The 25,417-nt window shown below is 45.9% G+C and overlaps 1 protein-coding gene across 1 annotated transcript in view; it reads right to left on the reverse strand.

Annotated features, from left to right (window-relative positions):
- The window catches only part of IGSF9B (immunoglobulin superfamily member 9B), a 137,982-nt gene that overhangs the window by 65,926 nt on the left and 46,639 nt on the right, over positions 1-25,417 (reverse strand). The window contains exons 4-5 of the mRNA XM_061592582.1: positions 13,395-13,546; positions 10,606-10,723 (exon numbers count right to left, since the gene is read on the reverse strand). Coding sequence (XP_061448566.1) covers positions 10,606-10,723; positions 13,395-13,546 — 270 coding nt within the window. The remainder of the gene's footprint in view (positions 1-10,605; positions 10,724-13,394; positions 13,547-25,417) is intronic.

Consider the following 25,417-nt stretch of genomic DNA (forward strand, 5'->3'; position numbering starts at 1 on the left):
ATCTGTACCCCCAGAAACCATAGCTCAGTGAAAGGAGGTGGGCCAGCCATTGAAAAGACTCTTCTCAGCAGCTAATGCTCTCCCCTTTCATGCTTATTGGCTCTTAGGGATATCTGTTGTTGTGGGAGAAGTCGTTAACAAGGATCTCATTGTCAACCCAGCAGCAAAATAAGGGGGGGCATGGCTGTGACTAACATGAAGGGACCCTGCACTTCTGAATTTACAACTATACTACTGTCACTGAGTGACCTGTCCATGGGCCGGTCACCATCTTCTAACCTGGCCTCCCTCACACGGTTATTTTAGCTCTACCCCCAGAAGACAGTATGCCCTTGAATCCCAGTTGCTGGAAACTGCAGGTGGGGAGAGTGCTGCTGCACTCAGTGGGCTACAAGCAGGGCTGTAGCTCAGTGGCAGAGCACCTGCTTGGCATGCAGAATGTCCCAGGTTCAGTCCCTGGCATCTCCAGGTAGGGCTGGGAAACCCTGGCGAGCTTCTGCCAGTCAGCATGGAAGCAACACTGTGCCAAATGGACCAATGGGTCTGACTCAGGATAAGGCAGCTTCCTAACCCCAAACCTACAACGCACAGGTCCTGCTGACTTGCTACAGAGGCTGGTGTTCATGATTACAGAGATGTTACATGCAAAGTGCTTTGAATTTCCCGAAGTGCTATGTAAATGCTTATTACTGTTATTATTTACAGCCCAATCTCAGCATTCAGCAAAGGGCAGTTTTGAAATTTAAAAGAATTATTACTAGGATGCTGATAATCTGGGAGGATCTGCTGGGAGAAAGGGCAGGATATAAATCAAATAATAAATAAATAAATAATGGCCAGGTTTTGCCCTCAGATCTAGATCAGGAAATGAATGTGTGTAACTTTTGATCACATTTATTAGTCACCTCGCAGTGTATATTAAGATTCAGGATTTATCTGCAAGGCTGTTGCAGTTCCGTTGTGGATTCTTGAAAGGCTCAATTCCTACTTTCCTTTTAAAAGAAAAGAAAAAAGAAAAAGTCTAGTCTCGTGCCAATGAGGTTTCTAGTCCTTGTGGCTGTGGAGACAGATACAGGCAATAGCTGCAAAGGGCTCTGGGGGTTTGCATGGCAGTCAGTTCTTAACCCAAAGCATCAAGTCCCATTTTCCTCTCCTATTTGTAATAGTGCATGTTTTAGCTGGCTAAAAAGTGGTCATCCACCTACCAACGGCATCTAAGAACTTGAATTCTGTGGGGATTCAAATAAGATGGCTATGTATATGTCATGTGTATGTGGCATGCTGCAGTTTGCTTGGCCACAGACAGGTGGTGTTGTGCACTACAGTGTGACAACCATAAGGAGCCATGATGTGGCTTGTGCAGGGTGGGGAAGGCCTCTGAGTACAATAAGGCAGGGTGAGGAGAAGCTGCCTCCCCCTGTGGGGGGCCTCCATGGCCTCCCATGCCAATTAGGGAGCAGCAATGGATAAAGCAGGGTGAGTGGAGATCAAGGATACAGCAGCACTGGGCTCAAGCAGGCAAGTTCATGAAAGGTCCGCCTCCCCACAGACACACACCAGGGAACCTTCCTCAGCTCATTGCAGCAGCAGAGGAGGGAGGCAGCAGCGGTGGGGGGGCAGCACAGGCAAGCTGCAGAGGCAGAGTCATGAACGGCCAGGGCAACTCTGCAGCAAGTGTCATGCTCTGCTGCTCCACCGATGCCTGCCTCACCTGCCTCACATGCTCAGTGGTGGAGGATGAGGAGGGAACCTGCAGGCAGCAGGCAGGACGGTTGCTAGTAGCTGGCCCAGCCTGTCCTGAGTTTTCCTTATGATTTGTCTGGACCCTCTCCTTCCATCTCCTTCCCCTGCTTCCCTCTTCCTCGTGGGAGAAGGGTTAACCCTGCTTAGCAATGGGTTCATGTATGTGACAGAATGAACACCCAAATTCAGTGCTAAGCCCATGAGGGGTGAGGGCAATCCTGTCTAGTGGTGGGGACTAGGTCTAAAGGGGAGAAGGGAGGGAGGCTCAGCTAGGTCTAAAGGGAGGGAGGCTCAGCCAGGTCTAAAGGGAGGGAGGCTCAGCCAGGTCAAAGGGGTGGAAGGGAGGGAGGCTTAGCCAGGCCTAAAGCCCCCAACACTAGTTCATTAGATCAGTGGTGGGCAGCCTTTTTTTGCTCCCACCTTCAACAGGTGGGTGGGGCAACACTCCTGTCAATCAAGTGACATCACAATTATGTCATGCCCTTGACATGTGGGTTGCCCTGCTCACCTGTCAAAGTTGACTCACAGGGTGGGAGCCAAAATAGTTGCCCACCCCTGGTTTAATGAGATAGTGGAGGAGTTGGTGAGGTCTAAGGGTAGAAGGATTGGTGAGGGGGGCTTGGTGGGGGGGTTGTAGGCAGAGTTGGCAAGCATTGTGAGCAGGGGCCCAGCCCCTAGTATGTACATACTTTTGGAAGTGAAATAGGAATCATTCAGTTTTATAACTTAAGGGCAAATTCTGTTAATGTTAAAGTCAACTAACCAAGAGAGGGAGGGGAGGTGTTGCTTAGCAACCAGGCAGAGTATCATGATCTTTGCTGAGGTGGCACATGCTCTGATTGGCTGTGTAGTTCTGAAGAAGTTTTACCTCTGCATGTTTTGGTTGAATGTCTGCCTGCCCTGCTTTTATTCCATTTACTCAGTCTAGTGTTATCAGGACTTTTCTCTAGTCTGCACTATTTAAGTGATGTTGCTGACATATACAAATCAGAGCTTTCTGACCCAGACTTCCTTCCCTCCCACCTCCCCTACACACACACACAGGTCCACCCACCAATCTGAACGGAGCCCACCAGCCATGTATAGTGGCTCTTGGTTGTTTTAATAAACCTCCTGTTTTTGCTGCCTGCCCAGAACTACAAAACTAGCAGGGGCAAAGCACCAGGCATCTGGCAGGCCACAGTTCATGTCACAATGGGCTGCGTTTAGTTTGGTAAGTCACCATTTGTGCAGGCCTTTTTTAAAGAAAATGGTTGCCAACTGGCTGGGCTCCTGTGCCTTTTTAACAGTCTCTCCTCCTACTGCATTGGGGTTTCCCCCCCCCCCAAAATACTGTTTCACTACTTTTACTTTGCCTTGCTGTGATTTAATTGGTCTTTTGCATGCTCACGGCTTTGAGCAATATTTGGGTGGGGTGGGGAATGGTATAGAAGCTTATAAACAAATACTGTTGAATAGCTGTGTGACCAGCCATTCAGCAGCTGATGAGCTTCCTCACACCCTTCAGCTGAGAAGAAAACACCACCAGTGGAACTTCCTTCTCTAGCACAGCTGCTAAAGGCACAGAAGGGTTAGCACAGGAGTGGGGAACTTTTTCCAGACTGAGGGCCACATTCCCTTCAAGGCAACCTGCTGGAGGCCACATACCAGTGGCGGGTAGAGCCAGAAGCAAAAGTGCGCAGAGCAAGAAATATTATTTCTTCATCTTTGTATGGTAGGCTTATTTCTACACACACTCAAAACGTCCCTCCCCATCCTCTATTCAGGTAACCAAGAAACATTATCAGAGTTCAAGAGCACATTTCAGTCTGCGTCTGCCGGAATTGCTTTTTAATATGTTTTTAAACTTTTTTTTTTAAAAAAAGATGTTTTTAAAGCTTTTTTTAAAATGTTTTTAAAGATGTTTTAATATATTTTAAAGTCTGTTTTTATGATGTTTTAAAGTGTTTTTAGTGCTTTTGTTTGTCGCCCTGGGCTCCTACTGGGAGGAAGGGCGGAATATAAATCAAATAATAAATAAAATAAAAATAAAATTTAGTCAGGCACAAATCACTCAAGGAGGGTGCAAAGAAGGGCTGATGGAGAGCATGGCCTAGGGAAACTCCTGAGGGCCAGGCAGAGAGGCCTCGGAGGGCCACATTTGACCCTTCCCCCTGCAGTTCCTCATCCCTGGGCTAGCAGAAAGAAAGAAATGTTGGCAACCTTGACCAAACTGGTGCCCTCCAACTCCCAACAGCCCCAGCCAGCATAGCCAATGGTCAGGAATGATGGGGGGTGTTGTCCAAACATCTAGAGGATACCAGGTTGGCAAAGGCTGCCCTAAGAGATTGCAAACACTGTGGGAAAAGAACTGGACGTGATTTTCATGGAACAGCATCTCCATTCTTAGGGATTCTAAGTTCCCCACTCCAGGAGTAAACATGGACAAAAAAAATATGTTTTGCTTTGTTTATGAAGAAAGTGCATCATTATAAAAAATGTTAAAGAACCGGCTATTTTCTCTCCACAAAGCATTTCTTTTATTTTTCGTTTTAAGTCTCTCCAGACTTTGGAGGGAGGATGCAATTAAAAAACAAAACAGCCTGCCTTTAAACTAGGATGGCTGCTTAGTCAGGATGACAGGCCCATCTACAAGAGTGTTCCAATTAAATGGATTTGCCTTTAGTACTAATGGGACACAATGCCATTAACTGCCTTTGTGACAGAGATCTACCGCTTATGCATTTACAGCATCTGAGAGGGCCTGGGAGTCCTTCTAAGGTGCCCAGGTGAAAAAGAGGTCAGAGCCCCGGTAGTTTGAATAGCTGTGCAGAAGAGGGCATTTTTGCAAATGTCGTTTTGCATGACATAAATTGGATAGTCTCTGTTAGAGGAACAAATCCCATCGCTTCCAAAAAAAAGGGGGGGGAGAGAGGGGTTTGCTGTGTGTCCCGCATTATTCACTTTGCCAAAGAGCCTTGGAGTGAGAGTCACATAGTGAGGGGTCAACACCTTCCCCACCCCTGGTGAGGGCCTGGTTAAGTTTGTTCAGAGTGCTGAGAGCTGTTAGGAGACCCCATATTCCCCTTACAGAGCTACAGTTCCTCGAGTTCCCTGAGAGGGGTTGATTGTTAAACTACTCTGGGAATTGTAGCTCTGTGAGAGTAATAGATGTCTCCTAACAGCTCTTAGCACCCTGAACAACCTACAGTTCCCAGTAGGACTGTGCACAGCCCCTCCTATCCACCCCATGGCTCCAATCCAGGGGGAGCATCAGGGCAAGTTGACCTGGGGACCACCCACTTACCCACCCAACCCACTCCTCCCCACATCCGGTCCCAAATAATTTCAGGGTGGGGCTAATGTTTAATTAGGGTTTTAAAACCCTAATCAAACATATAGCTGGGAAAGGGATAGGAGAAGGAGACCTTGTATCTCCTCCACCCCCACCCACAACCAACACAGTGGTTAATTCTGCAGGGTGCTGTGATGCCTTCCCCCCCCCCAATAATGGACTAGCGGAGACATTGATTGGGTGGGGAGGCACTGCAGCACCCTGCAGAATCGACCCTTCCACTGAACAGCTGATCAGCAGAGGGGGTGATTCGGGGGGGGGGGTTATGCTCTGCAAATGCTTTCTTAGGGAAAGCACCTGGCACATCAGTACCCCCAGGATCACTGCCCAGGCTCAACAGCCGATGAGCCAAGGGAGCAAGCCTGTGTGATGCAGGTTTGGAAGGCGCTTTCCTGCAGGAAATCTTGACAAACAAGTGCTTGAAGAGATCCTGTTGGGCAGCAGTGGCACTCAGGCAATAAGGAGAGCCATGGCTGCCTCTTCTCCCTCCCTGTCATCCAGTCCAACCCAGAGCCATCTGTGGCTGTCAGAACCCTAATCAGCCAAGCCCCAAGGAAGTTCGAATGCGCCCTATTTGGCTCGGCCCTTGGCCAAATCTGGTGCACAGACCGAGTTCCCACCACACCAGACATTTATTACACTTTAAACAGTCATGGCTTCCCCCTGGGAAGTGTAGTTTGTGAAGGGCAGAGAGTTGTTAGGAGACCGTTATTCCCCTCACAGAGCTCCAATTCCCAGAATTCTCTGGGAAGAGAGGTTGACTGTTAAACCACCCTGACCGCTGGAGTTCTGTCTCCTAATAACCCTGGATGTGGCCTTGACTGTTCATATTGGTATAATAGTGGTTTAATTGTATGGTCCAGATGTAGTGTCAAGGGGGGGGGAACTACCTAGCATATTTGGGGGGACCCCAAGGTTTTCCAGAGGTTCAAAAGAATCTTTTTTAAAAATCTAGGGGGTTAACCCCCCAAAAAAACCAGTCCAGTGAGGAATGAGCATGCTCAATAGCCACAGAACGTTAAATGTTAGTTGGAATGCCCTTCATGGCCCAGAAATCTACCCAGCTTGAGCTCCTTAGTATCTGCAAGAGAGGGCACAAGTGGCTGGGAGGAACCCTGATCAAGAGCACTCCTGAAGGGCTGTAACAAAAGGGCTGTGGTTCAGTGGTAGAGCATCTGCTTGCAGAAGGTGCCAGGTTCAATCCCCGGCGTCTCCAAGGATTACAGGGAATGCCCCTTGTGTGAAACTCTGGAAAGCCTCTGCCACGGTCTGACTCCACATAAGACGGTTTCCTATATTCCTAGATGAGGACACACAACCACATTTGGTTGCAGGTCCTATTTGTAAGCAGCATAATGCAGATCTTTGAGCATTATGCAAAGTATTAATACTGCTCCAAATGTTACCCTCCTAATGGGGCAACATAACGGAAAAGGCCACCGCTCAGTGGTTCAGTGAGTGATTTGCATTCAGAAAGGTTAAGCCTTTAAAGCAGGTATGGGGAACTGTTGGCCTTCCAGGTGTTGCTGAACTATAACTCCCATCAGTCTCAGAAAGCATAGCCAATGAGCAAAGACAATGCAGTTCAGCAAGATCTGGAGAGCCAAAAGTTCCCCACATCTGGTTGGGGTCTCTGGCTGGGAATGGCTATTGATGGAGAATTGCTGCTAGTCACCATTAGCCAGGATGTGTCACAAGACAGTCCCGCCCCATCCGCTGGCCAGCAAACCATAAGCAACCTGGGCCCTTCCCAGGACAGACACCTTCAGCAAAGGCAGAACAAAGGCTGTGGCTGCCCTGAGATGAACTTATATGCCATCTCCCTTCCCCAGGGGAACTCCCGTCAGAACTGCTATCTGTTTTCCGTGTTGCTCAGCCTGAGTGTGGATTTTTTCTCCATTCTTTATTTCTTTCCTTTCTTAGTTCCTTTTTTAAAAAATGGTGACACTGCAAATTTGAATTGCCCCAACTCTGAAGGATTAGGAGGGACACAACTATAAAAATCAATACGCAAATAAATCCAGCTCACAGAACACCTGCTAAGCAGACAGGAGGGAGAGGGAAGGGGAGTAAATAATATGGACTCAGACACTGCCGATCAATACGAAATGTCTCCCCCCTCAAGGCAAGGCCAGGACTGTCCCAGTTTTTCCTCGGCTTTCCTTCTGCAAAACCTTTCATCTCCAGCATGGGGAAAGGGTCCTCTCCGCATTCAATCCCCTCCCTTCTGTCTTCCTACATTTCTTGGACTGTTCAGCTGAGCTAGCAGCCTTCAGCCCTATTCAAAACTCTGAGTTTTGCACTTAATACTCTTGTTTATTTATCAATAGCATTGTGGAGGAGGTCTCTTTTTTATTTAACGGAGCATTGGAAAGAAGCTCTTCTCACGGGCTAAAGGTTATATGGTCACTTGCTCAGGGTCACCTTCAACAGATGCACACTATTAACTATTATTTCAGTACGAGGAGCTAAGTAAACCTCATAAAATGTAAGTTGGGAACCTGTGGCCCTCCAGTTGTTGTTGGACTCCAACTCCCATCACCCCCTAGCCAGCATGGCCAATGGTCGGGAATGATTGGAGTTGTAGTCTAGCAACACGTTGGAGGGTCACAGGTTTCCCAGCCCTGCCATAAAACCTATGGGAATTCAGGGCGGACGGAGTTAATCTGCTAGCAAAAGAGTTTGTTGCCAAGATCCTTGAGGATGTAACATGCCTTTCTATGCTCTCTAAATATAAAATCACACATTGCACAAACACACACACACTTATGATCCCTGTCTGAGAGCACCAGGACTACAGAGAACCAGGGGTGAAAGGCAGATTCCCTTGCTGTTATGGATATATATGTATATATTGAGGGTCACAGCCTGTTGGACTTTTCTATCACAGCTATAGAGATGCCAACAGATCCAGCAGCACTGACTGAGAGGGAGAACTTTTGGATATACTCTCTGGACACATTGACACCACATGGCCTGAACCTGGAGGACAGTACCAGCATCACTTAGCTTCTGCAAATGAAGCCCCTCTGAGCATTCCATCCTCAAAGCTCTATAACTGCCACCTTGGTAACAGCATTTGTATGTTAGCAGCTGCTGAAGGCGGAAGCCAAAATGTTTTGGCATTACAATAAAAACCTCTGTTTTATTAATCACAATTATGTGCATATATTTTTAGGTGATTAACGGAATCCTTAAGACTTAGTAAAATAAGAAAAGCTACTTTATTTATAGAAATACATAGTAGATAGGAAAGGCATTCCTAGTTCTAACTAACGAACTAAGTTGGAGGCACAACGCCCAGACTTGGGTATTGCCCTCATGGCTCAGGAGAGAGAGCAAAGACAAAGATGTCTCCTCTCTCCTCGGACAGTCGAAGAAGAAGACAAAGGAAGGAGGGGCAGGTCATCTTCCCTGAGCATATCAGTTTACAACGGAAGGAAGTTAGGTAGAGAACCTCACAGGTGAAGGTAGGCAAGCCTAGCCAGCTGGAGGATCCTACCTTCCTTCTGGAATACAAACAAAGAACCCAAACAGGAGTTGCTCTTGCCCACACTTCCAACAACTGCAACCCTAACCCCAATCCCAAACCAGTGCTTTCCTAGACAGGAGTAAATAACATCCACCCACTTATATTATTAAAAGAATGGACATGGAAATACAAGTGAGGTGAGGATTTCTGCCTGGTCTCTGCCACTGGAGACCTGTTTGACCCTGCCTCTTCATGTACACAACTCCACCCTGGATTCTATTCCTCAGTCGTGCTAGTGTGTGAGAGAACAATTGGCTACTGGATTTTGATAAACAGATTCAAAAGAATTACAGAATGAGGGTTTTTTTTAAAAAAAAATGGTGGTCCATCAGTTATCAAAGTCTACCAAGGCTATCAGTGGCTACTAGGACCAGTGGCTATGCTTGGCTCCCACAGTTAGAGGTAGTATTCTTCTGAATACCAGTTGCTGGAAATCACAGGAGGGGAGACTGCTCTTGCACACGGGTCCTGCTTGCGGGCTTTCCATAGGTATATGGTTGGCCACTGTGAAAACAGGATGCTGGACTAGAATGACCACTCTGCTGATCCAGGAGGTTTTTCCTATGTAACACTGGGCTAAGTTCAAGGTTCTAGTTTTGGTGTACAGCTTGGGACCAGGATATCTGAAAGACCGTCTTATCCTTTCTATACCCCGTCGATCACTGCGCCCTGCAGGCGAGGGTTTCCTGCAGATACCATCTTATCAGGAGGTCCATTCTGTACAACATAGGAAATGGACCTTTAGCGTAGTGGCACCTACCCTTTGGAATTCCCTCCCCTTAAATATTAGACAGGCGCCATCTCTGTTATCTTTTCGGCGCCTACTGAAGCCCTTCCTCTTTCTTCAAGCCTTTTAAGTAGAGACTTTATCCCAGTCTGCATCTGTGTTGGAATTGCTTTTTAATATGTTTTTAAACCTTTTTTAAAAACAACAACAGATGTTTTAAAATCTTTTTTAAAGCTGTTTTTAAAGCTGTTTGTTTTAATATATTTTAAAGTCTCTTTTTATGATGTTTTAAAGTGTTTTTAGTGCTTTTGTTTGCCGCCCTGGGCTCCTACTGGAAGGGCGGGATATAAATCAAATAATAAACGAAACAAACACCCTTTTGGAGAATCTGAACTTGTTTTTCAGGCTATTGTACTTCAGAGGAAGAAGATTTTTGTGTGCGACTCTGCACCTCCCTCATTTCTCATATTATATGTAACACACATATCAGTAACAAACCTCATGGTGGGGTGGCAGCACTCACTTAACCTTCCGACAACAGTCACTGCTGATTACTGGGAAGGAGAGGAGGAGAGCCAAGGTGGCAGGGGGGTCGGCACAGTGCAAACACATTGGCAGGAGCACTATATTGGCTCCTGTTGGTGCATTTCCACCATGCTGATCTCTCCATCAGCCTGCCCCTCCCCCCATCTCTCCCAGTAAGCAGCAACAACTCAACTGTTGGGAGGTCACATGAGCACTGCCGCACCACCATGCCATCTGCTGCTACCATATATTGAATCTTAAAGAGAATCAGTGCAAAGGAAGAAGTAGCCACTCAACGTCGTGAAATGGAAAAGCCAGACTGGAATGTTTACCAAACCCAGAACAGTCTCCATCCACAGCAACTAACACATTTCAATCATCTTGTAGTCAACAACTCCAGAACAACTCCCTTTTCAATTGCTTCCTAAAAATACAAGACACAGCCATTACATTACAAAATGTGTCGCTGAAGCAGTCATCAGTCACCACACCAGGTGGATGCTCTGCTTTTTGTCCAGTTAGCAGGTGATGCCTTTGACTCAAAAGAAAACACTGCTGAAGTTGTGTTTCTAGGGCAGAGATAGGGAACGTGTGGCCCTCCGGATGGGGCTGGATTCCATCTCTCACCATCCCTGACTTTTCACCAAGCTGGCTGGGGCTGATGGAAGCTGCAATTCAACAATATCTGGAGGCCCCAGGTTCGACACCCCTGTTCTAGGGAATCCGCAAGGACTCTCCGGTTACCTTGGACAAGCAAGCGGGTGGTGTGCACAGCCTCTCCCTGGATACTGTAAGCCCGGCAGGTGTAAGCGCCTCGGTCATCCCGACTGATGGACACAACAGTCAGACTCCCATCACTAACCTGAGCGGGAGGCGAAAAAGAGAAGGAAAGTTCAATCACTGCAGCTACAAACATATGTGCACACGCACACTCACACGCACACACACACACACTGAGTCCATCTAACTTAGATGTGATATTAACTGCATGTTTTGCCCAAGAGGCGGCAGCAGCAGGATGGGGTTATAATATACATGATTAGTGAATCCTTCCCCCCCCTTGATTCATCCTCTCTCACCACCACCCCACCCTGCTGCCAATAAATTAATGCTCATTGCACTTTGTCCTTCCATTTCAGTTCATTAACAAATGACTCCTAATTATTCTCATTGGCACCAGTGCCAATTCCAATGCCTGATTTGCCAATTACAGTTCATACGGATGGAATTCCTGGCTGAGTGAAGGCAGAGGCTTCTCTGGGGCGGAGAGCAAGAGCTTTTGAGCTTAACAGCCAAACAGGGTGGTTGCAGCTATGAGGTGTTTGGTGAGGGCGTGTCAGCATGGGGTGAATTTCACAGCTAAAGGCAGTAGACCAAGTACGTATATAGAATGTAGGATTTTCAAAAAAAAAATCAATCGGTGACATGACTCCCAAGTGGGGTGTTCAGTGGTTGAGGGCATTGTTAACTGATGTGTGAAATTCTTAAATGCATTTAATATCCTCTCTACCAGTGTTCTTCAACGTTGGGCCCCCAGCTGCTGCTGGACTACAGATCCTATCATCCCCAGACAGCTTAACCAATGGTCAGGGAAGTCAGGAGTTGTAGTCCAACAACATCTGGGAACCCAATGTTGAAGATAGTGCTCCCTACCATGTGGATGTACTGCCAGCTACTATAACTCAATACTTGCAACCCCAAAAGCTAGAGATGGTGGTCCACCAGGAGATCAATGCTTAGAATCACAAGAGCAGGATGATTGCTGAACACTTCTCTATAGGGCTAGCAACTTTATTTGCCTACAAGTGAAACTGTCAGCAAACCCTCTCTCTTACAATTTCCTCTAATAGATTGGGCTTCAATGGTTCTGTCCCTACTGATCTGGAAGCAAAACAGGAGCACCCAAAAACAATGGTAGCGGGTTCTACATACTCAGGGGACTCTAGCTAATCAAGAGTGTGAGTCTGTAAGTCAATAAATAAACCAAAAAAAATTAAAAAGCCCTCTGAGATCTCAGGTTCTGATAACTTACAGGACCTTTGGCATGTTTAGGGCATAAAGATGTAAAAACATAGAGAGTAACTCATCTCATTATCCAGAGAGTGAACTTTCAGGTTCACACAGTATGCCAGAAAGCAGGAACCTTTTTTTTTTCCAGTTACCTTTCGTTGAAGGGAAAGCACACTAAAATCCTGGATTTATGAGTGCCGAGGGGGTGTAAAGGAACTAGCAGTTTAGCAGGCTGTGTGAGTCTAGCAATTAAGTCTGTGGATGATAGCAGCTGAGCCATGGAATGTTGAAGGTGTTCATTTAAAGAAGGAGGAGGACAAAAAGAAGTTTGAGCTTCTAATAGTATACAGAACCCAAGAGATAGGTATTGGGGCAGAGGTGGGGAACTTTTGGCCCTCCAGATGTTGCTGAACTACAACTCCCATCAGCCCCAGAAAGCAGTCAATGGCCAAGGATGATGGTAGTTCAGCAACATTTGGAGGGCCAAAGGTTCCCCATGCCTGTAAAAAAGTATCAGAGAGGCATGTGCCATAAGGTTGTTAAAAAAAGCTCCTCTCTCAGCTATATTTCCCAGCCAGCCCAGCCCAGCTAGATAACAAATAAAGGTACCAAATTGAGAGCTATCAGCCAGCCTCAATCCTGAGCCCATTAACACAGTAGGAGGAGGTTTTAGCAGGGTAGAAAAGAAAAGTGTTTCCTGAGAGTCCCAAAACACGTCTACAAGGTTCCAGCTCCAGGCTACCTGGAACTCTGAATAGGAGCACTCCAGTTAGGAGGTGAGGTACCATGCAACATTTTGGATCAGGTCTCATTTTTCTTGATTATAATTTGGAAGAGTTGTTAGAAGCCAGATAAAATGCTTTGTGGGCTTTAATCTGGCTCATGTGGCACCACCTGGCAGCCCCTGACTTAGAAAATTTGAAGCTGTCCAATACATTCATCCCAATCATCTGTCTAGAAAGTGGACAGGGAGAACGTTTTTTCTCTCACACACACAATAGTAGAATTCAGGGCCATCCAACAAAGCAAAAATGTTGGAAGATTCAGGACAGACCAAAGAAAGAACTTCTTCATCCAGCACATTGTTAAATGATGGGAGTTTGCTCCCAGAAAATGTAGCAACGGACACCAGCTTGGATGGAATTAAAAGAGAGCTGGACAAATTCATGGAGAATAAAGGCTATCAGTGGCTACTAGCCATGATGGCTATATTCTACCTCTACTGTCGGATCACTTTTGTACTTAAATCATGTTTGCAGGCTTCCTATAATGCATCTGGTTGGCTACGATGGTGGTGGACTGGATGGGCCTTTGGCCTGAACCAGTGGGACTCCTCTTATGTTCTTATGTTAGCCCAGAATGGCATGTTGTCATCACTAGCAGTTCTCCAAGGTCTCTGGCTGAGTTCTTTCCCTGCCTTCCTACCACAATCCATGGAATGCTGGGGACTGAGCATGCTACGCTATGTGTGCAAATCATGTGCCTGCCCTTGAGCTGTAGGACCTATAGGACCACAACCTTACCTGGTATTTGTTGTTGGCACCTAAGAGGTCCCCCTCTTTTAGCCAGGTGACGGTGGGTTTAGGGTTCCCAAAAGCCATGCAGGTGAGGGTAATGCTGCCCCCTTCTTTCGCCTCTACGTATTGGGGGGGAGTTTCTGTGAAGGTGGGGGGAGCTGCCCCAGAGAAGGAAAAAAAGAGGACAAGATGAGAAGGGGCAGGTACGCCAGTCCTATGGCACATGGTGAAAGAATATAGGTGGGGAAGGCTGGTCTATTAGAGTGAATGGGGCGTTGCCCTGCCAATCTCAGTCTGCCCTCAACCAGCCCCTACCTATCTACCTTCTTATTTACAACCAGTCCACAAGGTAGGACCAGCTCTCAGATTCCTCTTTCTTCATTGCCCCTTGAAGAACTCAACAGGGAGGAGGAGAAAGAGGAGGATGGGGACAAATCCAGAATTAGTTCTGCCAGTCATTGGATCTGGCTCCACCTACTCTTGGTCACCCTTCTGGTCCCAATGGGCACCAACCACCACTGGATACAGGCATGTGTTCAGCTAGAATCTGCTTGAACTTCACCACTGCTAGACTGCAAACTGTTTTCCTGTGGAACATTGTTCTCTTCACCCACACACAGGCATGGATGGATCAGTCTATTTTCACTTCATGTGGCTTTCATACGTTTGCCCTGTCTCCATTTGAATCTGAGAATTTGGGGTGGGGCGGGAAAATCCGCAAGAAAAGTCACATTTAAATATGTGTTTTTGAACAAGTTTTCTCACAAAAAGCTCAGTGCATTCTGCTACGTCTTTTGAGCAAAGAACTTCCAAAATGTGTGAAATCCAAAGGACACCTGTACTCTAATCTTCACATTAATCTAGGAGGTGTGGATCAGGTCAGTTTGTATAGGATTTCCCAAAAATTGGACTTCCTCAAAAACTCCAAAAATGGATTTCCTCCTTACCTACACAGGCTTCTGTAAAGGAAAGGCATAATTGTCTAGTAAATGGCTAAAGACTGAACTACTGGAAAGTGCATTTTATTTAATTATTACATTTATTGTGCAGTTCATGGTTCTTCTCTCCCTCCCAAATTTATCCTCACAACAACCCTGTGAAGTAGGTTAGGCTGAGAGACAGTGACTGGCCCATAGTTACCCAGTGAGCTTCATGGCCGAGTGGGGAGTTGAACCCTGGTCTCCCAAGCCCCAGTCCAGCACTCTAACCACTACACCACAATGACTCTTTTCAAAGCGCTTTCTGTATGTATGTATGTATGTGTATATCTGTCTAGCTATCTAGTTATCTATCTATATATAAAGCAAAATCTTGAATGAGCTCAAGCATATCCATGCTCAGCGATAGCACCACTCCTAGTGTACACATTTTTTTAATTTACAAAGTGCTTAATGTCAAAATAGACTTCTAAGCCGTTTGCACATATAAAACTTGTAATTACACAAGCCCTAAAATTTAAATATCCATAATTAAAATACACAATAAAGCAATCCCATTAAATGCAAATGTCCATAATTAAAATATGCAATAAAACTATCCTGTTAAAAAAAAAACACAGTAATACTAGACCCAGGCTCTAGTATACAATAATGTATACCATGACATCACAGCTGCATCACTTTTTGCACAGCACCCTGTTTCCTCTGCAGCATCCAGTCAGGTGCATTGAACCATACGAGTTCATGGCCCAGTTTCCAACAGTGACTCCGATGTGGGCAACTACAGAAATAGGTCAGCAGGAATTTGCCTGAGGACCCCAGAGACCTCAAACTGGGCATGTGACATCTTTAGGTACCTGCTTGGATTCCAGGCCCCCAGCAGAGCCCGCCACTGGCACCTGCCCAGGGACCCCTTCCAACCATTCAGTGCTCTGACCAGTCACCCTCCCACAAAGTCCTCAATGCAGTGTAGTTCCAGGATATTGTGGGAAGTTAAAATGGCATCTGGCTCCCTGACCCGGCCACCAGACATTGATCCCTGCAGACTGCTTCCATTGCCTGCCACCAAGTAAACATGTTGAGCTGTAGATTGGGGGGAAGTTGGCAAGGTGGGGCCCCCCAACCCTGCAACTAGCCTTGACAGCTAAGGACAAGTTTTAGGGAAGATACGCCTCAAACAAGAAGCCAGAATCAGGAGCCACACCATTTCACCAACTGCCTAAGACCTCTCCCTTCCTCCCCCCCTGTGCCAGAGGAGACAGAGAGAGACCACCTGAAGAGACTGGAGTGCATGATTCCAAGCCACGTTCCTCCTTCTTTAAAATACCTACTAGCTCTCAGATAAAACACAAGCCTTGGGCAACCAGCAGCCCTACTCTACCATTTTTAGGTATCCAGCTGAGCTCAAACCCTTAACAGGGAGGTATCTGAGGTCCTGAAGAGCCCATCTCAGCTACCTGGAACTTGGACATCGGCTTCTTGCTGCTAGACTCCACTCACTCAAGGTCAGTCCTCTCTATGTGGGTTCCCTATACAAGAAGCTAGCAGGCTACATGGAACAGGGCAGCATAAACCTATTTGCCCAAAACAGACAAACAGACAAAAGATCCTGCTGGCACCAAACTAGCAGATGCCATAAGCTTTTGTGGATCTAAGGCCACTTCAAATGCATGGAGTGTTATATTCAGTTAGCAGATATATTATTTGTATATGCATATATATTTATATACACAGAGAGAATGAGAGGCTATGAAATGCAGGAAGTACAGTGTGTGACATTTCTATGCAAAACTCATATGTATCTATCCAAGCAAACACAATGACCATTTGCATGAATACATTTCTCCTAGCTCTCCTATACTATATTAACAACTAGAGTGGGAGACAAATGCTTGCTCTTGATTGACTCCTTTAGGCATAGAATCAAACTTTCTGTTAAATTCTAGGGCAGCAGTTTCATGATGGAGCCTCCCTTTGAAGATGTTTGTTGAAGAATGATGATGTCATTGCCATCATCAGTGAAGAAAAATAAGGTAAAACAGTTTTGAAAAACATGAAATTTTTTTGCTAATTTGACTTAAGATGTAAAGAAAACTCCTTCCCCACCAAAAACAGGAAAATCTCCAGACATTGCTCCCATCCACATTCACCCCACCATTACAGGAAAGCTATCAAAATGCACAGATGCACTCTGCAGTGTAGATACTGATCTGCCTTTCGATTAACAGGCTCTTAGAGAATTATAATATAGGCTCTTAGAGAATTATAATATAGGTCTAATCATAAATAGCCGTTAAGTCCAATTTTCCAGAAAGACATTTCAGCTATTTCAATTGACTCTGAAAAGAACTGATTTTTGGGTAACCGCCCTCAGAAAATATTATTTATTTCCTGAAAAGAAAAAATTAAGTAGGCTAATGTGTTTGAGGGGGAGGCGGAGAGAGACGAGGGAGCAGAGATCATAATACATGAATTATGAATTCTTAGGAATGCAAATTCTGCATAGATTGCACTGTTGAACCTAGAGGATTACGCTTGTAATAAGGTTATTTAAAAGCCAGTGTAAACAAAAAAAGTTCATCGTCATATGTAAGGGAACAGCAGATTCCATGGAACCAGAGCTATCTCAGTGATGCAAGGATGCTGTCAATACATGTCCAATTTGCAGTTTCCAATGTGAATTAGGGATGCTGCCAAATTCTACCTTAGGTGGCCACTGGGGGCAAAACCTTCAGTATTGGCTGGACTGGAAGCATTTTCTGAATGGAAGGAGATCCCACTAAATTGGGGGGTAATGTGCTGTGGGGCCATCCTGAGAGCAGCCTCAGATACTACAAGGCAATGACCTGTGCACATTTTGCCACTCGTTCTGCCATGGCAAAACATGCAAGATGGAGATCTGCTGTGGCCCAGAGCCAACCTAAATCCTTGGCTCAGGCACTCTGAGGCAGGAGTGGGAAATGTCAGTCCCAGGAGCCGAATCCGGCCCTCCAGACACCTTTGTCTGGCCCTCAGGACTCTTCCTCCTCATGTCGTACCGCCTCTTCCCAGGTCCCATCCTCCATTGACCCTGATCCTGCACCGTCCTTAAGTGATTTTGCATGGCTGGAAACTGTCCTTGGACTGTGGTAATGCTTTGTGTTTGCCTGGATGAAGGCTGCAGAGGTGCATGGATGGAGGGGGGTGTAGAAGCGTTTGCCTTTTGCGCTGTTGGAATGTAGCAAACTGTGCAAAGGTGAGAGTCGCATCCATTGCTGCATCCACTTTTTTTGGCTCTTGCTTCCACCCACCACTGGCATGTGGGCCCCAGAAGACTGCCCTGTAGGGAGCGGGGCCCTTGAGTGGAAAAGGTTCCCCATCCCTGCTCTAAGGCCTCTGATGAGGTGAGGAGGCAGTGGAGATTCTGCCCTCTTTGTCCTAAGCTTTCAAGTATGCGCAAAGAGATCTAATCGCACTAGACCTCTCAGAGGTTGCACAGAGTGAAGAATCTGTTCCAGTTTCTTCAGTCCACTCAAGTTTGGCACCGCAAAATAAGTCCAAAGCATTACAGAGTGGAATCAAGTAGATCTGCCCATTCCACATGGAAGTACTACCTATTCAGTATTACAAGCCTGAACGGCACATTGTTACATAGAAGTTGCAGCAACACTACACTGGAATCAGAGGCAGGTAACTTTACCACATGAACATCCTAAAGTGTTTTACATACCCGAGGCACACAGCCTTTTCTTGCAAAATTTACGTTAACTGTCTGAAAGCAATTCAATGCTGGAGAAAACAAACAAACAGGGGGAAAGCATTTGTAATGCCAATGAACATTCTGGCAATTGTAGGTTTTCTATTACACAGCTTCATGGGCGAGAACCACCCTCAGATGTGAGCCTCTGCTTTTTAATCTGAATGCAATTTAAAAAAAAAAAAAAAAGGAAGGGTGGGGGCAAAAGCCTCCATTTGGACTGTAGGCAACCATTAAAAACCTCATTAGTCCTTAAGTACAAGGCTACAGAATTCCAGCCTCCCCATCCCTTTGGGCAACTGAAGCGGACACAAGTGAGCTTGGGTTTTTTTGGGGGGAGGGTTGCATTTCCTTACCTTCCCACAATGGAGCTAGACTGGTGGGTTTCATTCTCTCCAGCCCACAATGTCGCAGTGTTGTGAGCTGCCAACTACACAGCCCAGGAAGAGTTAAACAAAACTGAAATCCCGGTTGCACTGAAAATGGTTTGAACATTTCATTCTCTGAACACACACACAAAGGGAGAGGGGGGAAGCAGTGATGAGAATGTCTCAAGGTCATGGCTTATGGACGGAAAGATTGGCTCTTATACAAGTTCTGCACACCGCTAACAGCAGTGAACAGAAAGAAATGAAGACAGAAAGAGCCCTAAGAACAATAACGATGATATTCCAATTAAGGCTGAGCTAAAGGTTTTCTTTGGGGGCCCAAAAGGGAGCAGAAATAGACCCACATTCACACCATACCTTTATTCCACTTTTATAACACTTTAAAGAGTCATGGCTGCCCCCCAAAATTCTGGGAAATGTAGTCTGTGAAGGGTGCTGAGAGTTGTTAGGAGAAGCCCCACCCTCCTCACAGAGCTATTCTATTTCATTTATATTTACAATTCCCAGAGTTCCTTGGAAAGAGAGACTGGCCTGTTAAACCACTTTGGAAATTGTAGCTCTGTGAGGGGAATAGGGAGCCCCTTTGGAAATAGGTTCCGTCGAGACAAAGTGTCATTCTGAGGCTTGGGGCGAGGAGGGAGAGAAGGAGAGTGCTGTTACGTTCTGTAAGATTTATTTATTTAAGAAATGTACATACAGCCCTTCGTCAAAAAGCCACAGGGCAGTGTGCAACATAACAATACAGCCAACAACACAATATACATGCATATCCATAAAATGCAAAAAAAAAAAAATCAAAAGTTTTATAGGTACAATTCATAATAAGCAGCAGCATCAAATTATTCATCAGTTATTTCCATCACTGAGACCCTCATCCAAAAGCCTGCTGGTGGAGGTGTGGCTTCACCCATTTCCAAAAAAGAAAACAGTATTGTGGCTAGACGCATCTCAGTTGGAAGAGCGTGCCACAGATATGGAGCCACCACTCAAAAGGCCCTTCTATGGACCCTGGCCCTTCATAATTCATCCTGCGTAGGGACCACAAGTCTAGCCTCACCACCTTCACTCTATGAGCCCCACATGCGAAAAAGACGTCCAATTACCCATTTTACCCCTTGGATATAATGAAGGATATAATGCATTTTGGCACAGTCTGAGCTGCTATGGGCTGGTTTTACACTGTGCTGCTGCGCTCCTTTCTAGGCCATATTTATGACATATAAAACACAAAAATCTGTCTTATACTGAGTCAGACCAATAGTTCATCTACCCTTCTTCTGACTCCCCAAGGATTCAGATATGGCATTTTCTTGCAACGCAGCTTCGTTCAACCAGAGATGGTAGGAAGGAAATCTCCACTAAGATATATCTTTCCCCCACAAATATATATGCCCTCACCACCCCTGCAACAGGACAGCATGGGAACTAGCCCCATGAGTGCGCTCCCAGAGAGAACTGGGGACACAGGAAAATTCAGGACTGGGAGAGTTACAAACAGCCACAGCTGAAAAATTCATATCCCTTTAAGAGGCAGTGTGGTATAGTGGTTAGGATGTTGGACTAGGACCTGTGGGACCAAAGTTCAAATCCCCACTCAGCCATGAAGCTTACTGCATGACCTTGGGTCAGTCACTGCCTCTCAGCCTAACCTACCTCACGGGGTCATTCTGAGGATGAGATGGAGAGGGGGAGAGCCATGTACACTACTCTGAGCTCCTTGGAAGAAAGGTGGCATACAAATGTCATTCATTCATTCATTCATTAAATGATCCAGTCTCCTCCATCTTCCAGCCTGGATTATAATAGGGTTGACCAAGCTTTCCTGCCAGTTCTCACAACCCCCTTGAAGCAAGCATACCCTTGCAATGGGGGAGGGTAACCACAACTGGCTTGCTGGTGGAGCCAGGGAATGCCTTGCAGGCCTCTCCTTAGAACAGCCCTGCCGGATCAGGCCAAAGACACACCTAGTCCAGCATCCTGTTATCACTGTGGCCAACCAAATGTCTATGGGAAGCCCACAAGCAGCAGCTGAGTGCAACACTTAACTAGCAAATGATACTTCATCATTTCCTCTTGGGATTCAGGGAATTAGTAATTTGCTAGCCTCCCAATTAAATTCCATTCAAGAGCAGTGACTCACACTTTCAATAATTTCACATTTTTAAAAAAAAAAAGATAGAGACCACATCTCACTCTTGATATAGGGGGAAGAGATATGAATCACAAACCAGGGAAAGCAATCAGGCTAAGGCAGCAAGCTACTCATTAACAGTGGACATGCTTTAGCTCTTAACAAATTTGTTCATGTCCAATTTTTAAAAAGCATCCTAAATACTGATAGGAAAATTCAGCACTGGCCAGGCCCTTCCTAAAGCACTTTAGGACTTCAGAGCCACTGTTGATGATTTGATGTCAGAAAATCCCTCTCCTTTGAGCCAGCCAGGATGCAACTACAGTGTCCCTTTGTCCCAAAGTATCTTTGCTTGATTTTCTAAGGGGTACTGAACAGCTGTTCACAATCAAGGAAAATGGGAAAGAAAACACTCAGGAAAATCAGTGCCTAATCAAATTCTGGTGAACTACAAGAATTCTAAAAACCGTAGTCTTTGAACAGTATAGCAATGACGTACTCACTGGGAAAATGGTGTCTATAGACACGCACAAGAGATATAAAATGGTTCAGTGGTCAAAATGAAAATTCAGAGAAAATCTTTTTCCAAGCACTGATTCACTAGGAGATCTTCCACAAAGCCTGGAGGCCTATTTTTTTCCCCAGAGGTGGCTTCCATATTTTTGATGCCAGCTAAAAATGTGAAGAAGTTTCCTGACCATGAGGAGAAAGGCACCCAAAAGGGGTGGGACATCATTTTCACAAAAACAGCTCCTGTTTCATTTTTTTTTTTCTGAACTGAGATGCGACAATCTGCTACAGTTTGCAAGACTGCAAGGTTCAGGTAATCAGAGCAATAAAATAAAATAAAAAATGAAGCCTCTGATATCCTTGAGAGTCAAACTTTAAAGCAAATCCCAGCCCTCTGTTTCACCCGCATAGTGCTCCTGAACTTTGCCACCGCTGAAAGATTGTACAGCTGGAATGAGGACCAGAGTCTGCCTCAGTGAGCATGCCTCACACTTCAAGAAATGCGCATTCAAAGGATGTTCAGTTGACTGCAAAGCTCTTATTAAAAGTTAACGAGGCCAAGTTGCTCATTTTCCTGAAGGTCTGTTCCTCCCATCTCCCAGGCAGTGTCTTTTAAGTGAGACACAGAGTAGAGCCATTTAACGAGGTCATTCACTTTACCCTCTCTGCTCTTCAAATAACACTTTCCCCCTCCCTTTTTTGTAGCATCGCTGGTCACCCCAAACATTTGCACAGCTTATTAAAGTCCCAGCTGATGAATCCCAAACGATGAAACCAATGTCTGGAAAAGGTATTAAAAAATTAGTCTGATCTAAATAGCAGGGAGATGTAACAAGAGCAAGATCCACAAATTGTTTCCTCCATGGTCAACAACTCACTGTCCTAGAGGGCCATTTTGAGGACAACATTCCTCAGAGAGTTGGATTAGGTCCAGGAACAGTGGCTTCCTCATCTCTACTCTATATTAACTAGGGATGTGTACCAGATCTGGCTGTATCCTGGATCCAGAACTCAATTGCGCCAGTCCAGGTCAACCTGAGTTTCAGCCAGCTTGGGGTAAGACAGCCTTGGATCACCCTGGGTTAGACAGGGTCCAGCCAAGTGATCCAGGGCTGGCAAAGAGGGGGGATCTGGTGGCGAGGAGAGAAGGGAAGAAGTAGATGTGCAGGCATCCTACATGTATCTCCTTCTTCTCTCCCCCCCAGGCCCATTTAAACATGCAGTGATTAAACATAACTGTGCAAAGCTCCCAAATCAGTACGGGAAGTGCTTTATCAGTCCCCAAATTGGATCTAGGGGCGCACACACAGCCCTAAAATTAACTCCATTATCCTCATCATTCCATGATCAAGAGTTATTCCATGCCGCTGCTGTCATTCCATGACTTTCTGCTACTGCAGGGGTAAGGAACCTGTTTCAGCCCAAGGGCCGCAACTGCTCTTAGGCAACCTTCCGGGGGCCACATGTCAATAGTGGGTGAGGTCAGTGGCAAAAGTACACAGAGCAACAGATGGGCCTCTTACTTTTATTCAATAGGCTATATTTCAGCCAGGCAAAAGCCAGAAGCTTGCATACCTACACATATGCGTGCACATATGCACCATCATCCTGGCAAGCAAGAGGCATTACCATAGTTCAAGGATACATTCCAGCCAGGCAAGAGCACTCAGGGAGGGGGCATGGCCTAGACAGAGGGGGCATGGACTGAGGAGAGTCCTGGGGACCAGATAAAGCAGCCTGGAGGGCCGCATTTGGCCCATGGGCTGGAGACTCCCCTCACCTTTTCTGCTGTAAGCCACTGCAGCACAGATGGTCGTCACTTCTGTCCCAGTACTAAGCGCCCCATGGGAGTTGTTTCACCTCCACATATGACAAGGTCAACGTAGGATGATGATGATAGATGATAGATGATAGATGATAGATAGATAGATAGATAGATAGATAGATAGATAGATAGATAGATAGATAGATAGATAGATAGATAGATAGATAGATAGATAGATAGATAGATAGATAGATAGATAGATAGATAGATAGATAGATAGATAAAAGCATTAGAATGCCTCTCCCTCTCACTGGATCACAGAGGCCCAGAATCTTACAGGTCCTTGCCACCTATCTTTTAATATGTTGTTCACCACTTTGGGGGTCTTTTGGCCAGAAAGTGGGATATAAATAAACTATAAACTAAAACTAAACTAAAAACTATCTGAAGCTTCCCACGCCAAATGCTTTTTCGCCAGACCCATTTCAGCTCTACATCTACTCACCCACCCAGAGTCATCACGGCTTCCAACTCCAAGACTTCTTGCTCCCCACTATATTCCTGTAGGATTCCTCGTCTTTGTAGACCATCAGGCCATCTGCACTTCCTTAACACACTCTTCCTCCTTGGAAGCAGGAACCGGCAGCTTGGGGAAGCTGAAGTTCCTTCCATCTGTCCCTGCTGTGATACCTTGGCCCGCAGTTGACCCAGACCTCAGGCCACTCCAGCAGTGGCTTTGAATCAGAAATAGCTGCTATGAAGGGCCATCAGCCTCCGAATTTACTGGCACACAGAGTGTGAGGAGGAACACCTTTCTGACAAAGAGGGGGACAAGGAGGATACATTGCCAGGCCCCTGAACTCAGGGCTGGCTTGTCTCTAGAGCTGTGCAGTGGCTCCACCCAAACCCCAAACCAAATTGGGTCAACCTGGGATTCAGCCACAGTGGGTTGAGGGAGCCCCAGACTGTCCCAAGTCACATCAGATCTACCCAGAACAATCTGGGACTGCCAAAATGGGGAGCAGTCGGGCAACAAGGGGGGGAAGACACAGGCAGCACCAACTGCCCCTATTGCTTTAATCAGTTTAAACACCATAGGGGCCCTGATTCAGTATAGCGCTCAGAATCATGCTGCGTCAGCCAGGGATCATCTTGGATTGCATTAGGCCACTCCAACGTGCCAGATTAGGCCGCAAATCAGATCAAGGGGGGTATGCACAGCCCTTCTAGTCACAATGAACGTACCATATACCCAGGTAGTTTGCTCATCCAAAAGTCTTCATCGGAGGCAACAAAAGCCATTGGATGTCACTTAATAGCAAACCCTCCTCCCCTTTTCATTGCAACTTCTCTCAAGAAGCAGGGCTGGCCTTCATCAGAACAAACTTGTCTGCTGATGATGAGCTGTCCATGGTCCTGGAGATACTGATTTCAGTCCTAACTTGCTACCCCTCATTCTGTACCTCTAGCCCAGGTGTGGGCGCAGCTCCCATCATCCCTAGCCATTAGCCATCCCTGCTGGGGCTAACAAGAGTCATGGTTCAGTAACATCTGGAGTGCCAAAGGTTCCCCACACCTGCTCTAGCTTCTAAGTTGCCCACATGCTTTGGTTGCTGTCACAGTCTCTGCTAACTGACTGGAAACAATCCAAGGCTCAGACTGGTGTTAAACATCTATGCATGAGAAGAGCCACCTGGGGTTATGTCCTAGAATGATCTCATAGGAAAAAAATAAAAAGTCAATGGGATGGGACACAGAAGACAAAATGTGTGCATGGAAAGCATGTTGCTACATGGAAGGAAATGCTGAATAACTGCATTTGTGCACACAGCTGTGGTCACTTGAGCAACAGAGCAGGGGTTTAGTAGCTAGGATTACAGGGAAAATTACAGCCTTCCATGCTTTATAAATGTCAACTTGATTCAGTGTTTAGGGAGCCATGTAGTGTTACCAAACAAACATTTCACCACAAGGGGAGGGTGAAGCACAAAAACCCCAGCCGTGTGTACAACTCTATGGTTTTGGTGCTCTACCATCTTCCTAGAGTCAGTGTCAACTTAGTTGGCTCTTCTAAATGCCATTCCCCTTCTTCTGTTGTCATCTCCCTTCATTCCGCTATTCCCCACCCACTTGCCACTTCAACAAGACTGTAATTTAGACCATTCCTGGGTCCCTATGAGTTTTGGTTGTTTGCTCCATGTGAGTCTCTGAGAAAGAAACAGACAGGGCAGGGAGAGGCTTGGGCAATGTTTTCAACAGATGTTTCTGGGGTGTGTAACCAGGGGGTATGGGAAGAGATCAAGGAATCCCCTAGCAACTAAGTACAACTTGTGCAAAGGAGTTACTGAGTTTGTGAACTAGAATCAAGATTGTCTTTTAAGGTGATAACATTCTTAATAAATATATTTTCATTAATTTCTACATTCTCAATCATTACAAACAGACTTTTAAATTAATCATCCATAGGTTCAGGAGAATACAAAATTACCTATTTCATTTATCAAGTCCATACAGGAAAAATCTCATTAGTTTCAGTAACATGTACATTCTAATCCTCTTT

This window comes from Rhineura floridana, chromosome 12 (genome assembly GCF_030035675.1).
Source record: "Rhineura floridana isolate rRhiFlo1 chromosome 12, rRhiFlo1.hap2, whole genome shotgun sequence".
NCBI classification, from domain to species: Eukaryota; Metazoa; Chordata; class Lepidosauria; order Squamata; family Rhineuridae; genus Rhineura; species Rhineura floridana.